At 40.3% G+C, this 18,625-nt stretch overlaps 1 protein-coding gene across 1 annotated transcript in view; it reads right to left on the bottom strand.

Moving 5' to 3' along the window:
• The window catches only part of LOC126299246 (uncharacterized), a 389,842-nt gene that overhangs the window by 108,524 nt on the left and 262,693 nt on the right, over positions 1-18,625 (bottom strand). The window contains exons 6-7 of the mRNA XM_049991034.1: positions 15,596-15,736; positions 9,925-10,064 (exon numbers count right to left, since the gene is read on the bottom strand). Coding sequence (XP_049846991.1) covers positions 9,925-10,064; positions 15,596-15,736 — 281 coding nt within the window. The remainder of the gene's footprint in view (positions 1-9,924; positions 10,065-15,595; positions 15,737-18,625) is intronic.

The following is an 18,625-nucleotide window of genomic DNA, read 5'->3' as shown; positions in this document are numbered from 1 at the left end:
TGAATAAATTCAACTGGCAACTTATTAATTCATTCTACGTTGGAAAGAGGTTGTGGATTTTCCAGGAATTTCACTATAGACTCTTCTACTAAAGCAGCTTCATCAGATAACTCAAGAATATATGCATGTTTTGCTCTTAAGCAAAACTTTTGTTTTTTAACTCTGCCATTGCTCATTGGATCAGTTATTGCATTGATGGGCTGGTTTGCATTAAAGTTACAGCATTGCAAAAAAAGAAGTTAGGAAGCAATGTCATAAACAAACATGTTTTTGTGCCAAAGTGTGGAGAGGAGAAACCTGCTTTGTACAAACTACCTCATACTGCAATCATCTCTGGTGGATGCACACCTATAGATATCCATGTCACTAAAGTATTTATATCAATAATCAGAATCAATAAATGCCATCAATCTACAAATGTTTCAGCTTCATTCACAGCTGTGATTTTTTTATATACAGTGTGATTCTTATTAATGTTTAAAAACTTCACGGTTATGTAGATGACAGAGCAAAAAGTAATTTGATGTAAGACACACAGGGCTACAAATGTCTGGAAATACCCCAAAAGTGGGTGGGGAATGTTGAACACATGACATCTCCAGATGACTTACATCGTCGCTCGTGCCGCGGTTTGGGTTGGGCATGAAGGGATGAGCAAGTGATGCAATACTTGAGTTCGAGCAAACCGTCCAAGTTTCGAACATCTTTTGTCAATGTGATCCATTGTAAATGTTGACGATACAAAATTACTGTCCTCACTGTATCCAATGGTAAGCCATTCTTATTTTGCATTTCATTCTTTTTGTCCTTTCTTTTTTTGTTTAGAGACCTTATTTAGTAAAGGAAACATAGGTCACTTACTGGTGATGACACAATTCGGAAACTTATACTCATTTCCTTGTGATGCAATACAGTAAGTTTTTGTTGTACTCTAGTTTGCAATAAACCATCAGAGACCGGTTAATAAAATAATAATAAATAATACCTCAATGTAAACATATAACTGTCTGATGCAATGAAAAAAAGAATTACTGCCAAATGCAAGAGTTGAACCCTGAGCACCATGTCCTGAAGCAATGCACATGGGCCTGGAGACAAACCGATGTGAATACTTCACTAGTGTTGGGAGGACCAGGTGCTACAGATTGATAGGCTCAACTGTTCCACATGCGACGAGTTACTTAATCTGTTGATGTCACATTTTCAACACTTCTCATCCTCTTTTTGGGGTATTTCCCGACATCTGTGGACCCACATGTCTTATATTAAATTACTTGTGTAAGCACTATCTATTTCACTTCACTTCAGAGGGTTTTAAACCTTAATAAGAATGACCCTGTATATCTTTTTTTTGGGGCAATAATATACACTTACCATTGACTGTGTTTGTTCTCGTAACTACACACATTTCAAAATCTGGTCTATTCAGTACATCACTCTTTTGCATTACTGACAAAAAATAAATCAACTTTGTTGATAGACTAAAACATGTTATCAAGAAGAAACAGTCTTCAGTTTGGTCAATCGATTTATATAATTCGTCAAGATGTGAAAAAAGGTAACATCCACAGACATTCATCAAGAAGGTAATAGGAGAGCAATCTTTTACACGATGAAACAAATTTCTTTATGAGATATGTTGCCCAAGAATATTAGCCCATGTTAGTGAATGGAAAAAACCCATTAATTATCAATTAGGTTGTCACAATGCCTTGCAAGGACACAAACTGTGAAAGTGTCTGGACTCTCACATTGAATAGAAAAATGAGAAATACACACAAAAAGTTTAACTTTTACAAGCATTACAAGCCAGTGGCTCCTTCTTCTAGCAGAAGAGTTGAAGAGGGGAGGAAGAGGGGTGAAGGAGGACTGGAGAGGTTTAGGGAAAGGGGAGCAGTTCAGGAAAGCCACCCAGAACACTGGGTCAGGGGAGACATATCGGACGGGATGAGAAGGAAAGCCCAGGTCTTGGACATGACAAAATTGTTAGCCAAAATGAAGGCACAATTTTCTGAAAGTAGTAAGGCTACAAGAAGTTAAGTTAGCAAACAGATTTCTGAAATAAACAACAGTATTACCGAAACAATCAAATTACTGAAAGCAGCAACATTTTGAAAAATGAGTTAGCATAAAACAGTTGCGAGTTACCGTATTTACTCGAATCTAAGCCACACTCGAATCTAAGCTGCACCGGAAAAATGTGACTCGAAATCAAGGAAAAAATATTTTCCCGAATCTAAGCCACACCGGAAATTTGAGACTCTAAAGTCAAGGGGAGAGAAAAGTTTTAGGCCGCACCTCCAAATCGAAACAAAGTTGGTCCATTGCAATATGAGAGACAATTTAGGTTGAATGAATGATGATACAGCTACAGTAGTTTGGTTAGAGTCATAAACTCAGCAGTTAAGCTTTACCAGGTAGCCATTGCTATGCATCAGGCGCTCCGTCCGTATTTATACGGGTACCCTTCCTTTTCCACGTGCTTTGTCTGGTTTGAATTGATTGCTTATTTTTCTTTGATCTGATAAGTGCCGTTTTCTTTGTTATAGGTGTTTACGTCACTCAGCTGAAAATGCATTACTGTACTGTGCATTGTTTGTCGCATTCTGATAATGAGTGTTTACACCCTGTCGCCGCTCGCGGCACGGCTGGGTTTTGTGCGCGCTTCCGCCGCTTACAATACAAAAGGGCAGAAATTGTCTCATTAGCGAAACCATGGCAAGAGACTGCTATTTGTTGTTACTTACACTGCTGCTTTCTTTGATAATGATCAACAAAAACCAAATAATAGACTGTGTATGATAGATGATGTTCTGAACGAGAGTTTAGCGAAAATTTTTCTCTGTTTGAAAATCTTTGCAGAAGCCTCTTTAGTACATGACAGAAATTAGAGTCATGTTAGATTTAAAAATCTAATCAATTGCCGTGCTTCATTTCTGACTGTATCTCTATTAGGCATAAGAATAATACGAATATAAACATGACATGATATGTACATTCTTCTGCGTTTGCTGTTGTCTCACTCTAGTTTTGTAGTTTATTAGGCAGACAGGATTTAAATGAGGTAGCAGCAAACACGAAAGCATACATGGCAAAAAGTTTATATTCGTATTATTCTTATGGTGAAGAGAATACTGCATGTGATTCACAATTCATAAAAGTTCCTATTAGCAACCATCTCTTCTCACAGGTAGGAAAAAATTCAGAACGTAGAGTTGGCCATATTGACAAACATCCCAGTCTTGGCAGTCGGATTTTCGTAGTAAATTGAAATGCTGCTACATTCGAAGATGAACAATACGGAATTTTTATTTACTTCGTTGGTTAATGTATGAAAATGCAGTGGTAGAAACTCGGGGCGGAGAAAAAAGTTTGTCTTCCACCTTATTTTTTTTATATTTTTTTTAAATTTATTTACCAACGCAGAGGTTTTGGCTCCAGTATTTATCTTTGTGCCTGCAAAGCATGCCTGTGTAGTGCTACATACAGGGTAGGTTGTACAGAGACATAAATGTTAAGAAAGATATTTGATACGTTGCGCCGTTTCCGAGTTATTTAGCATTGAAGTTAGCCAATCAGATCGTCATGCGCGTAAATTCAAGTTTCAACTAACGAGACAAAGCACTCCTTGGGCAACACCGCCCCTGGCAGGCCGCTTGAATGCGAGCACGCGACGCCCTGATTGGCTAAATTCTATGCTAAATAACTCAGAAACGGAGCAACGTATCGAATTTCTTTCTTAACATTTATGTCTCGGTACAACCTGCCCTGTAACATTCCTACAAGCATTTTACACATTCTGACCACCCTGTGTATTTGACGGCAGAAGTTAGTTGTGGCGGCACCTACCAACATTTTTCGGTACTTCCGCCTACTTTGCACTCGATTCTAAGCCGCAGGCGGTTTTTTGGATTACAAAAACTGGAAAAAAGTGCGTCTTAGATTCGAGTAAATACGGTAAAAAATGAGTTGAAAAGTGAAATTTCTGAAAACTTGAATTGTGTAAAAATGATTAGAGAATCAAGTTTCGGAATGCAAAGAACAAAGTAGCCAAATAACTGCATTTAAAGATGAACTGTAAAGTCAGTTTACAACTGTAAATTCAAAACTAGATGACACAATCACAAACAGAGAATCCAGGTCTCAAACTGATAATCAAAAAATAACCGGTTTTTCACTGAAACTGGCGCTGTAGATAACGTTGAAAATCTTGATGTATCCGATGTAACTAGTACAGTGGAGAATTTAGTTAATTTATATGATGATAAAAATGCAGTATATGATGTTGATGTAGAGGAAAAACTGTTTCCTTGCTTCGAAAAATGATTTTGTATATGTGGAAAGTAAAAATGAGGTATTTGTGTTGACAGTAGCAGATGAAATTTTCAACATTAAATGCAGAAAGATGTGTAAAAGCTAAATTTTGTAACAACAAAAGTGTTTGGGCAAAATTATCAGAATTTTGTAAGACACTGAGCTTGAATGGTGGGTGAAGTTTCTGTATGTATTTTGCAGACAGTTTGAAGTCAAATGGGAAGAACTTTTTCTGTATGTATTTTGCAGGCAGTTTGAAGTCAAATGGGAAGAACTTAATGCATCAAAGTATGTTGGTTCATTTCCAATATTTCACATAATTGAAAAAAAAAAAAAACAGCTAATCAGAAATTTGCAGTAGCACTAAGGGTAATGGTTACTAAAGTGTATGAATGTAAAGTTAAATTTGTCCTCATTAAAAAAATTACACACAGGTTTGGTTTGACTGTTAAATTAGTTGAGATACTGCCTAGAAAATATAATTGTAGAGTTGTGTTTGGGTTCAACACTGAGATGGAAAAGATACCACAAGATGTGCTAGGTAAAAAATTTAAGAAAGCACCAGAGAGATTATTATCTCTCTCTCTCTCTCTCTCTCTCTCTCTCTCTCTCTCTCTCTCTCTCTGTGTGTGTGTGTGTGTGTGTGTGTGTGTGTGTGTGTGTTTTTAGAGAAAACAACAGTGTTGAACATAAACTTCTCTTAAAATAAATTCTTCACTTTACAATGTAGTCCTCAGTGATATGATTTATGCTTAATGATTATTCGATTTTAACACTGCAGTTCGTGCTGTGCAATACTACTTGATTATTATCACTTAAAATTTGTCTATTTTGCACTATGAATCTTTGACACTGTTCTACATACACAGCAAAATAGTATTTATGTAAGGAACCTTACTGAACTGTGGAATAATGACAATACTATGAAAAGGATAGATGACTCATCATATAGAGATGCTGAGTCACAGACAGGAACAAGAAAAAGATTGTTATACATTTGAGCTTTTGATCAAAAGGCCTTCTTCCAAAATACACTAATGGCCATTAAAATTGCTACACCAAGAAGAAATGCAGATGATAAACGGGTATTCATTGGACAAATATATTATACTAGAACTGACATGTGATTACATTTTCATGCAATTTGGGTGCATAGATCCTGAGAAATCAGTACCCAGAACAACCACCTCTGGCTGTAATAACGGCATTGATACACCTGGGCACTGAGTCAAACAGAGCTTGGATGGTGTGTTCAGGAACAGCTGCCCATGCAGCTTCAACACGATACCACAGTTCATCAAGAGTAGTGACTAGCATATTGTGACGAGCCAGTTGCTCGGCCACCATTGACCAGACGTTTTCAATTGGTGACAGATCTGGAGAATGTGCTGGCCAGGGCAGTAGCCGAACATTTTCTGCATCCAGAAAGGCCTGTACAGGACCTGCAACATGCGGTCGTGCATTATCCTGCTGAAATGTAGGGTTTCGCAGGGATCGAATGAAGGGTAGAGCCACGGGTCATAACACATCTGAAATGTAACGACCACTGTTCAAAGTGCCGTCAATGCAGACAAGAGATGACCGAAACGTGTAACCAATGGCACCCCATACCATCACGCCAGGTGATACGCCAGTACGGCGATGACGAATACACACTTCCAATATGCATTCACCGCGATGTTGCCAAACATGGATGAGACCATGATGATTTTGTAAACAGAACATGGATTCATCCAAAAAAAAAATGACGTTTTGCCATTTGTGCACCCAGGTTTGTCGTTGAGTGCACCATCGCAGGCACTCCTGTCTGTGATGCAGCGTCAAAAGTAATTGCAGCCACAGTCTCCGAGCTGATAGTCCATACCTCTGCAAATGTCATTGAACTGTTTGTGCAGATGGTTGTTGTCTTGCAAATGTCCCCATCTGATGACTCGGGGATCGAGATGTGGCTGCACGATCCGTTACAGCCATGTGGATAAGATGCCTATCATCTCGACTGCTAGTGATACGAGGCCGTTGGGATCCAGCACGGCGGTCCGTATTACCCTCCTGAACCCACCGATTCCATATTCTGCTAACAGTAATTGGATCTCGGCCAATGCGAGCAGCAATGTCGCGATACGACAAACCGCAATTGCGATAGGCTACAATTCGACCTTCATCAAAGTCGTAAACGTGATGATACACATTTCTCCTCCTTACACGAGGCATATCACAACAACGTTTCACCAGGCAACACCGGTCAACTGCTGTTTGTGTACGAGACATCGGTTGGAAACTTTCCCCATGTCAGCACGTTGTAGGTGTCGCGACCGGCGCCAACCTTGTGTGAATGCTCTGAAAAGCTAATCATTTGCATATCACAGCATCTTCTTCCTGTCGGTTAAATTTCACGTCTGTAGCATGTCATCTTCGTGGTGTAACAATTTTAATGGCCAGTAGTGTAGGAAAGACATGCACTCATATAAATACAACTTACACACACATGACCACTGCCTCTGGCTGCTGAGATTAGACGTGCACAGCAGCTGCACGTGATGGGAAAAGCAGTCTGTGGGTGGTGGAAGTAAGGAGTAAAGGAGAAGGATGGGGTGGGGAGGCGGAGAGATAGTAGAGTAGGGGTGGAGTATGGTGCCCCGCTTCTTGAGGGATCATGCATGACACATGGTGGGGACACATTAAGGCTGCTAGGAGAAGTTGCGAGGTTTGAGGGGGGCAGGGGGGAGGGAGAGGGGAGTGGAAATGTCGAGATTTAGATGAGGGGAAAAAAGACTAGTGAGTGTATTGGTGGAACAGAGGGCTGTGTAGCACTGGTGTGGGAGCAGGGAAAAGGATAGGTAGGTTAAGGACAGCAGTCAGCAAAGGTTGAGGCCAGGAGGGGGGAGGTTACAGGAACATAAGATATAATATATATATATATAGAGAGAGAGAGAGTTGCCAACTGCACTATTCAGAAAAGCTGATGATGCTAGGAAGGATCCAGATGGCAAAGGCTGTGAAGCAGTCACTGAAGTGATGCACGTTCTGCTGGGCAGCATGTTTAGCAACTAGGTGTTCCAGCTGTCTCTTGGTGACGGTTTTGTCGGTGGCCATTCATATCGTCAGAAAGAGCCCTGGGATAAGAGATGCCTGTGACTGATGATGGGTGTATGGGTCAGGTCTTTCATTCCACAGATACAAACCATGAGGTAAGAGGTTGGGAGCAGGGATGGGGTAGGGATAGACAAGAATACTGCATATGTTCGTTGGCCGGTGGAATACCACTGTGCGAGGGGTGGGAAGAATAGTGGGTAGGACATTCCTCATTTCACAGAATGAGAGCTAGTTTGTACAGAGCAGGTTTCTCCTGTCCACACTTAGGCACAAAAACATGTTGGAGAATGGGATTCAGCTGCTCCATTCCTGGGTGGTACTGAGTCCCGAGGGGAGTGCTGTTTTGTGGCTGGAAAATGGGTATGTGGGAGATGGTGAGGTGCTAGAGAGACAAAGTATGGGAAATCTGTTTCTGCAAAAGGTAGGGAAGGTAATTTTGGTCCATACAGGACTCACGGACACCCTTGGTATATTTGGAGAGAGACTGCTTGTCAGCACAGATGCGATACTCACGGGTGGCTAGGCTGTAAGGAATGGACTTCTTTATATGGAATTGGTCGCGCATCGGAGGTATTGCTGACTGCTGGCAGTTTTGATGTGCATGGAGGCCATCCTTGAGGTGGAGGTCAGCATCAAGGAAGGTGGCTTGAGGAGGATCAGGTGAAACAAATGGGGGAGAAGGCACTGATGTTCTGGAGGAATGTGGATAGAGTGTCCTTACCCTCACTCCAGATCAAGATGTCATCAATAAATCTGAACCAGGTAAGGGGTCTGGGATTCTGGGTGCTTAGGAAGGATTTCTCTAGATGGCTCATGAATTATATGGCATATGGTGGTGCCATCCACATGCCCACTGCTGTGCCATGGATTTGTTTAGTGGTGATACTGTCAAAGAAAAAGTAATTGTGGGTGAGGGTATAGTTGAAAAGTAATTGTGGGTGAGGATATAGTTGGTTTTGGTGACCAGAAGTTGTTTGTCATGTAAACTTAGACTGAAAATTTTACCATTCAGCCAAAGCAAAAATTTTAATTTAAAATTTTGTCACGTGTCACTTCTTCTTTTTCTTTGGCATTTGTCTTGCCTTGTGGCAGCACCTATTGAGTCGATTTGCTGTTTTCATTTTGTTTGATAGTGGGTCATGTCTGGATGAAAATTCACAGCCTTCAGGTCGTTGTGTAGAGTGTTGGCTCACCTCTGTCTTGGTCGTCCTTTGGGTCTTTTTCCCATGACTTCCGCTGAGTATGCTGCCTTTGCAATGGTATTGTGCGCTTCATCCAGCACATGTCCAAACCAACGCAGATGGCTCTCTCACATTTTCTTCTGATTCTTTGTGGCCCCAAAATGTTTCCTGATAGTATATGCCACCCGTCCATCTAAGCATCTTAGTATCAATAGCCCCTAGTCATCATTTTGCCTCTTTTGTAGGTGGACAACACTCGGTGCCATAGAGAGCAATGTGACAGATGACTGTCTGGTAGGTTTTCAAATTCAGATGATCCTTAATACAACAATCGGAGGCAACTCCTGTTGTCATTCACCAATTCATTCAGGCTGCCTGCATCCTTGCATTTACCCCACTGTGTGATAAGATGGCCAATGCCTCAATGATAAAATGTTTGTGGTTGCCTACAGAATTATGTCTATACCCAGGCATGCACCTCTTTGTCCGAAGTAAATCGATGGCCACAAATGTCATTTCTTCATGGCTCCAAAAATATGGAAATAGTATGAGGAGGGATAGGGACTGAATGGAGAATGTGTAAGGACTTCCCAACAAAACTTGTGGACCCACCTACATGTTGCCGAGATCGTTTCGAGTACACTGCAGAAGTTTTGCTGGGAAACCCGTATACATTCTCTATAGTCCCAATCTTTCACCATGCGTTTTCATATTTTTGGAGTCCTGAAGAAAGACATTCATGCTTCATATGACGAGGTACACACCTGAGTACAATAATGCTGCCACAAGCAACTGCAAATAGTTTTCGATGAAGGCACTGAGTGTCTAGGCTCACAGTTGGATAAATGTGTTATCAGTTATGGTAATTATTTTTGAAATATTAAACAGTTTACTTACTTTTTCTATCTCATTTTCAGTTGACTGCCCCTAATTGTTAGTGATTCATTCAAATATTCACAACACTAGACTCGGTACATATTCTTCACAAAATAAAGACCTAAGGACATAGACATACTCCTGGCGAGACGACAATGAGACCAACTTCAAGACAATCAGCTACGTAAAAAGTCATACATTCAATGACACTTCAATAAATAAGTGAAACTTTAAAGTTGGCCCTTCAAATATTCTTCAGGTTCTGTAATACATACAACACTCATTAACCAGTAATTTTCCTGTTCCCTTAGCAATATTGCTGCTGTGCCATCACACAATATGATAAAACAATAAACCAAAATTTAAAGCAATTTAATAACAATATTTGACATCATAAAAATCACAACAAGAAACTTATGTTTAGTTTTCAAGTTGGTGCAAAAATATATATTGTACCAACCTTCTCCTCTTTGCTGGTGACTTCCCAATTTCAGCAGTTGGTACCAGTTGTTCTCCAGGTCTAATCCAAAGAATTGGACCATCATTTGATTCTTGAGGTGATTCCATTTTAACAACGGATAATGGACCCCATGGCATTGTCTGTGAAAATGAAAATTATTTATGTCAAGAGAAAGTAACCAGATCCCCGTCATTGAAGACAGTGGTTCATAAACATTCACAATCCATAAAAAACATGACAGAGTAAATCTAGTTATCAAACAAAAATTTTAATTTTACTATCAATGCAGCACAATTAATAATGAGTCTAACATAACAAATGGATTTGAGACAAATGGCAAAGAAACACAATTCCAGTAACTGTCTTTCAGAAATGCTCTACTAATTAGCAATTTTATCCTCACACAACCAACAATACAAAAATTATGGTTGACTGTATGGCACTTATAATGCTCTTGATATGCATTCAATGACAATCTTATCATTCATGTGGAATGTGTCAACTTTATTGTTCCAAATATTTAATTTGGAAAAATTTGCGCTAAGGTCTTATGGGACCAAACTGCTGAGGTCATTGGTCCCTAAGCCTACATAATACTTAAGCTAACCTAAATTAACTTATACTTTGGGAAACACACACACACCCATACCCAAGTAAGGACTCGAACCTCCGACGAGGGGATATTTAATTTCACAACACAAATTAATAAAATACCTGTCCAGACTACCACTGAATATACTACTCTGTTACACAAGAGGCTAAGTGGGCAAGTGTCAGACCACAGTTGCAAAAGCTGGGGATTCAATTCTTGGTTCGTCATTACGCACTTCTCTCATCTCTAGCAATGATTTGCAATGTGCAAAATGCTAAGTAGTACAATGCTACCAGAGGTGAAGTTAAAATACAGATCCCTCTATAACTGGCTAGGTAAGTCAGTTCAAAAGTGGGCAGACAGCAAGGGCATATACCACCTCGAATATGACCTGACTGAACAAGTTGGGGCTGAGGGAAGACACTGAACTCGTATTCAGGAGAGCAGCAGCAGTTCAAATCCTTGATCAGCTAATCAGATTTAGGTTTTCTGTGATTTTCCTATACTTTTTAAAGTGAATGTTGGGAATGTTCCTTAGAAAGGGCACAACCAATCCGCTTCCCAATCCTTCTGCAACCCAAGCTTGTGCTCCATCTGTAATAACCTTGAAATCAATGGGATGAGACACTCTAATCATCTTCCCTTCCTTCCAATAGTACCATGCACAGTAAAGCATCAAAGTGTTCAACCAACCTTCAAATTTTGCTACATTTAAAAACACAGACTGCACAATAACTACATGATAATAAACTTACATAAATGACACTTCTATTAACACTTGAAAACCATGAAAACGCTTTTGATATTTATTTATCTGGAGAGTTTACATTTTACAACTCATCAATAGGGTAGAAAGAACAATCCATTTCAGCACCAGCATACCTAATGGATTTCTTAATTCAAGGTACATGGCATGCCTATAGATTTTTGCATTGCTTTTACAGAGCTTAAGGGTATTTAAAACAAAGCACATAAAAGAGTATTTAGTGGTAAGTAGCCTCAACAATACGCAGTAGAAGGGTTTTTTACTCATTCCATAACTCTAATAACTTTTTCCTGGCAAACAAAAATTTGAGGAAGGGATGAGTTTCCACAGAAAATAATTCCACAATACATAACACATGAATGGACTGACTCTATGGTCTTCTATGCAACTATGTAAGAAAGTATTCACAATACAAAAGTAGTTATAGTCAATCAGTACATAGTCTTAGGTAGATGAGGTTCCTGCTACTCCTAATTTAGTTTGCAGTATCAAGCACTTAGTCTGTGCAACTGCTGATTTTTACTGTATGTTACCATCAATTCTTAAGGATTTTTAGGGCTAGAGCACAAGTGAATGAGTTGAGTCTTGCTTAGGTAGATGAAAAGGAAGTTGGCAGTTAATCAATTAAGGACGTTGAAAAGGTTATAATTGGTGTTGAAGTTTACAAATTTTGAGTCTCCATACCGAAGTCATCTGCAAACAGCACAATTTTATATTCACCATCATAGCAGTATAAATGAAAAACAATACAGTATCTAGCACAGAATGCTGAGAGGCAATTTGGTTATCTCCCCAGCTCAATGCAAGAAATATTCTAGATTTGCAGTATACTGTCTCTAGAATTACTTCATTCTATTACTGATTCGAGATGATTTCACCATTTTACCTAATGAGCTACAGAGACCACAATGCCAGGCTTTCTCTAATAGCAGATTGTGAGCAATACAATCAATTTACTAGTCACATCAAAGAAAATGCTTACTGGCAACTTGTTGCTTGAGGGTATTTGTTGCCTCACTATGAGCTGACTTATGACATATTTGCTCAGTAACACTTTTAAATGTTCATTGAAGGTCCCTGAAATCTCTAGGTTTAACATTATTTTAATTCTTATTAATGTTAATGTTAGAGAGTCTAATGGAAGCTCTGCTTCCCATACATCTCAACAAATTTTATATACTTTTTACTATGTTGCCAAAATTATTATTGTTTCCAAAAGTATCAACAACGCAGGAAAAGACAGATTGCTACTTACTGTAAAGAAGACAAGTTACGCTGCAGACCAGCACAATTTAAAAGACACTTACATAGCTTTTGGCCACAGCCTTCTACATCTACATAGACACACTGCAAGCCACCATATGATGCATGGTGGAGGGTACCCTGTACCACTACTAGTCATTTCCTTTCCTTTCCCACTCACAAATAGAGCGAGGGAAAAATGACTGATATATGCCTCCGTATGAGCCCTAATTTCTCATATCTTATCTTTGTGGTCCTTAGCCACAATGTATGTTGACGGCAGTAGAATCATTCGGCAGTCAGCTTCAAATGACAGTTCTCTAAATTTTCTCAACAGTGTTTTTCGATAAGAATGTCGCCTTCCCTCCAGTCATTCCCATTTGAGATCCTGAAGCATCTCCAAAACACTTACGTGTTGTTCAAAACTACTTTTAACAAATATGGCAGCTCACCTCTGAATTGCTTTGATGTTCCAAAAGCCTTCATCGCTCATACACACAAGCGAGCACATCTCACACACACATGACCACCAACTCCCCGGTCATGTGTGCATGACGTGTGCGTGCTTGTGTGTATGAATGGCGTGTATTTCTCTTTTGCTGATGAAGGCTGTGGCAGAAAGATTTGCGACAATGTCTTTTAATAGTGCCTGTCTGCAACCTAAAATGTCTTTTTTATGGTAACTAGCACTCTGTCTTTTCCTACATTGTTGATACTCTTAGTTGGAGTTTCCATTGTTTCTTTCCAAAAGTAAATATTTGTGGCTTTTTCAATTACTCTGTTTATAAATTAACAATCGTTTCATAAAAGTTCATCTTGGGTTATTTGAAGTTCTGGATTTGGTATACAACTCTCTCTTTTCTAAAAGTATGGCCCTATTGAATCCACTGATTCTATATTTGCATGATAGATGTGGGATGAGCAACATAAGCAGCAATATTGCAGAACAATAAACTGCAGTCTCAAAAGTCCACAATTCTGCTGCTGACAAAGACTGACACATGTTCACAGACATTTCTCCTTCTTGCATGAGGCAAAACATGGTCTTTTCACAAACAACTAACATTCAGTTGCAATTTCTGAATGATAAACACACTGTCCAATCTTTCCTTATACATGGAATGTAGATGGTGTTACTCCTGCGTACTTTGATGGCTGCAATGAAATGCTAATCATTTGCACATCCAAGCACATAGTTCACTTCATTCCACTTTCACATTTTCTGTATGTCACCTTCATGGTGTCAAATTTTAATGGCAAGCGGTGTATATACACTGGTGAAGCAAAACATTATGAAAACCCACCAAATAGTGTTTTGCTCCACCTTTGGAATGCAATATAGCAGCGAGTCTTCATGGCACTGATACAATAACTCCTTAGTAGGTTCCCAGAGATATGTGGCTCCAGATGTCTTAAATACAGGTTATGCAATTCTCATAAATTATGAGCCTGCTGTTTATAGATCAGGAACTGGAGTCTGATGACATCCCAGATATGTTCCACTGGGTTCATATAAGGCAAATTTGGTGACCAAATATTAATGCAAACTCATTATCATGCTCCTCAAACAAGTTTTTTCTGATTCTGGCCTTGTGACAGTCAGTTATCATGCTGGGAGATGGTAGCAAAGTCAGGGATGACATCATCACACATCACCAAGCTAAAAGGATTACATGTAGTCCACAATAATATTCATGTAGTTCACAGCTGCCATGGTGTCTTTGATTGCTACCACCAATTCCACAGAAGTGTAGATCACTGTTCCCCATAGTATACTACTGCCCCCAGTGGCCTGTGATAATAGTGAGGAGCATGTTCCAAGCAAGCTTTCACCTGGATGACAGTACCCCCAGAAATTAGCTTTTGCCTGGTGCAGCAAGAAATACGATTCATCTGACCAGGTGACATGTTTCCATTGATCCATCGTCCAACATTGATGACCCCATGCACTGTGCTATCATTAATGATTACGTCTCTGGATCAACATGGCCACTTGCAGGGATCATCTACTGTGGAGCCCTGTGTTCAACAATGTGCATTGGATTGTGTGCTCTGAAACACTTGTGCCTGCACCAGCATTGTACTCTGTCATCATACATGCCACAGATTGCCACTTAGCCTGTTGTACAGGGTGACTTTCCACAGATGATGGCAAGAGTAGCACATGAACAGCTAACCAGCTTTACCATTTCTGACTTGCTCATTCCAAGGAGCATGTACATAACAATCTGCCCTTACCCAAAGACACTCACATTAGCAGATTTCCCAATTGCCACACATATTGTCATTAGAATGACGTCCTGTTCATCTCTGTCCTGCTTATATACTTTTGTTACCACATTATATGCCTACAATGCTTCCTGGTGGCAGTCAATCTTGTCATGGACAGTGTTCAATATATTTGGATCATCAGTACACCACCGACAGTAACTGATTGCTGGCATAACATACATATATTAAGTCTTCTTACATATTTTCTGTAGGACACTACTTACACATAACGTAGCTCTGTGTCTGAAAGTACTATGGCGCTTACAGATTAAGTCCATGAGGAGGAGTCCATCTGTGTTTTTACGATATATTCAGAGCTTCTTTCTTTATGGTCTTGTGAAAGAATGTCTAGCCTACTACTGTTCTTTCAGCTGACTGTGTGCCAAGTAGTAATAATATACTTACTTCGTTTTATGATACACTTTTGCAAACAAACTTTGTTCAACTCTTTCTGACCATGTCATGCTATGCCCACTTTGTGCTGTTCCAGTATATTGCTAAAGTATTGCGTAAAATCTCGACTTCTCTATTAAAAAGTTTCATATTTTCCTCAAAAACTGCCTGCAGTGTAATCTAATGTTGAACTGTATAATGGAGGAAAAAATCTCCATTTTTAAATAGAGAAAACTTACCACCCTTACAGTATTATTTAATGGTGTGGTATTATTAATTAAAATTATTAGCTTACTCTCCTTTAACTGATGTTGTATTCAGACTCTGATGCATAACTTTTAGTATACCATTATGCGGAAACAAAGAAAGTTTTATCTGAAATATGACTAGAACAAATGTATACTCACCATTCTTAGAAATGGATTTTCTTCCAACTTTGCCAAGAAGTCTGGGAAGAAACCACCAACTTCTTCATGAACTGTGCCAACTAAACTTATCTGGTGCAGAGGTCCATACCTAACAGTTCCACTTGCATAATGCTTCAAAACCTAGACAACAAAAAAGATGTGTGATTAGGTATTTTTGTAGATGCACACTCATTTACTGGACTATAGGTTACTTAAAAAAAGGTGACAGTAGTGGCTGAAGAGCAGAAAATAACAAAATTATCCATTATCAATGATAAACTACATATCATTAATACACATAGCAATTACAGGGGGAGGAGTTGGTATGACCATGAAGTGAAGAGAAGAAAGGGTGCAAGGGGGTGGGGGACAATGCATACAATGAGGAAGAGGAAGCAAGTGCACTAGAAGGTAGTGGAGAGAGCAGGTGTGGGGGAGAAATGTGGTAGACCATAACAGCTGGGGTGCAGGGGGTGTTAGAAGAAGGGGAGAAGCATGCACAGGGGAGGGGTGTAAAGGGGAAGGAGAAAGGTAGGTAGGGAGGTAGGGAGGGAGGGAGGGAGGGAAAGAGGGAGGGAGGGAGGGAGGGAGGGAGGGAAAGAGGGAGGGAGGGAGGGGTGGCAGGCAGAAGAAGGAATTATCTAATGACTATCATTATGCCAGCCATATGAACACTTTAAGACAAAAAAGAACACAGCACTACAAAGGAATTATCTGAATGGGACTGAATTGGGTAGATGTGATGTACAGGTACAGGACAAACAATTGGTTTTAAAAAACAAATTATGGATGATTTATTAAAGAGAAAGAGCTTCAAACATTGAGCAAGTCAATAATGCCTTGGTCCATACTGAGTAAGGTGGTACAGTGGTTAGCACACTGGACTCACATTTGGGAGAACGATGGTTCAAACCCACATCAGGCCATCCTGATTTAAGTTTTCCATGATTTCCTTAAATTGCTTCAGGCAAATTCCAGGTCGGTTCCTTGGAAAAGGCACAGCCAACTGCCTTCCCCATCCTTCCCTAACTGATGGGACTGATGACTTCGCTTTTTGGGCCCCTCCCCACTTCAATCGACCAACCAATTAACCAACCTTGGTCCACCTCTGGCCATTATGCGAGCCATTATTAACCTTGGATTTGATTGATAGAGTTATTAGATGTCCTCCTGATGGATACTGTGCCAATTGGTGTGTTAGATCGTCAAAATCCTGAGATGGTTGGAGGGCCCTACCCACAATGCTCCAAACATTCTCGTTTGAGCACATATACAGTGACCTTGCTTGGCCAAGGCAGGATTTGGCAAGCATGAAGACAAGCAGCAGAAACTCTTCCAGTGTGCAGGCAGGCACTATCTTGCTCAAGTGTAAGCTCAGTATGGCTTGCCATGAAGGTCAACAAAATGATGCATAGAATACCATCAATGTGCTGAAGGGTGCCGCAGACGACAACCAAATGGGTCCTGCTGTGAAAAGAATGGGCACCAATTACCATCATTCCTGGTTGTCAGGCTGTATGGTGGGCAACAGTCACGTTGGTATAGCACCACTGTCCAGAGCATTCCAGGGATGTCTTTGGCCTGAAATCTCATTGACTGGAGTAAAATTGTATTCAGTGATGAGTTCTGTTTCGAACTCAGCCCAATGACCAACGAAGATATGTCAGGAGATGTCTCTGACAGCTGTGGGATACCAACCTGTCATCCACCATATGGCTCAATAACCAGGAGTGGTGGACTGGGTGGCCATTTCTTTTCATAGCAGGAACCATTTTGTTGTCATCTGCGGCACCCCTACAGCACAGCAGTACATCGATGATATTCTATGCCTCGTTTTGTTGGCCTTCATGGCAAGCCATCTAGGGCTTACATTTTAGCAAGATCAGCTCACCCACATAGGTAAGAGTTTCCACTACTTGTCTTCATACTTGCCAAACCCAACCTTTGCCAGCAAGGTCTCCATATCACTCTCCAACTGAGAACATTTGTAGCGTTGTGGGCGTGGCCCTCAAACCAGCTTGGGCTTTTGACAATTTAACATGCTAACTGGATGGAATATGGCACGATATCCCTAAGGAGGGCATTCAACAACTCTATCAATCAGTTCCAAGCCAAATAGTTTCTTGCTAAAGGGCCAGAGGTGGACCAGCAAGTTATTTGCTTACTTGATTTGTGAAGCTCTTTCTCTTGAATAAAACATCCATTTCTCTGAGATTGTAATCATTTGTCTGTCTGCACATGTAAATCATATCTACTGATTTCCATCCCATTCAGATAATTCCTTCATGGTACACTTTTTGTCTAAATAAGCACATGAACACAGAGAACAGCAGCAATATTATTTTCACAGCTCAGTTCCACTTTCAGCAGCATCAAGCCCAAGGGTCATGGTGAGCACATCACATGTGGATGGCCATTAGCCTGCTACCAGAAATAGAAATACCCTACATGGTTGGAGGATCAAGCAATTTGTACCTAATTATTGAAGCTTTAGTTACACCTGCTATATTTCTGCCTTCAGACAGTGACATAAACAGCCTATACTCATCAATGGTACATCACAGAGCCCCAAAAGATGTGGTATCATGTACTGATAGCAACCTCCCATCATATGACAGTTGGTAATGAAATAACAAGTTTCTGTTACACGTCAATAGCAGTCGTGTGGGATCCAGCAGACCCAACGGAGCGTGCCTGCTGAGCCATGCCTCCAAGAGCTCGGTACCATGAGTGCCCTCTGTCGCAGCAGTATAGGACGGCCGGTAGCAATGACTTAGCCCCACTCGCACTCGGAGCCACTTCTTCACGTGAAGCTATGCAGACACCACTGAGTCACAGCTCCAACACCATATTTTGTGCTTTAATGCAGAGAGACTCTTTGTAATTATAGCTAGACTCTATTTCCTGTTACATCAGTTGTAATGAGTCCTCGTAGTTCTGAGAAATACTAGTAAATCTTCTGTTTGCTGTGTTAATTGTTTGATAATCATTTCTGCTCCTGTCCAGGTTTTCTACGATGATGGTTGCTGC

Source organism: Schistocerca gregaria, chromosome X (genome assembly GCF_023897955.1).
Source record: "Schistocerca gregaria isolate iqSchGreg1 chromosome X, iqSchGreg1.2, whole genome shotgun sequence".
In the NCBI taxonomy this organism is placed as follows: Eukaryota; Metazoa; Arthropoda; class Insecta; order Orthoptera; family Acrididae; genus Schistocerca; species Schistocerca gregaria.
This window is presented reverse-complemented; position numbering and strand designations above follow the sequence as displayed.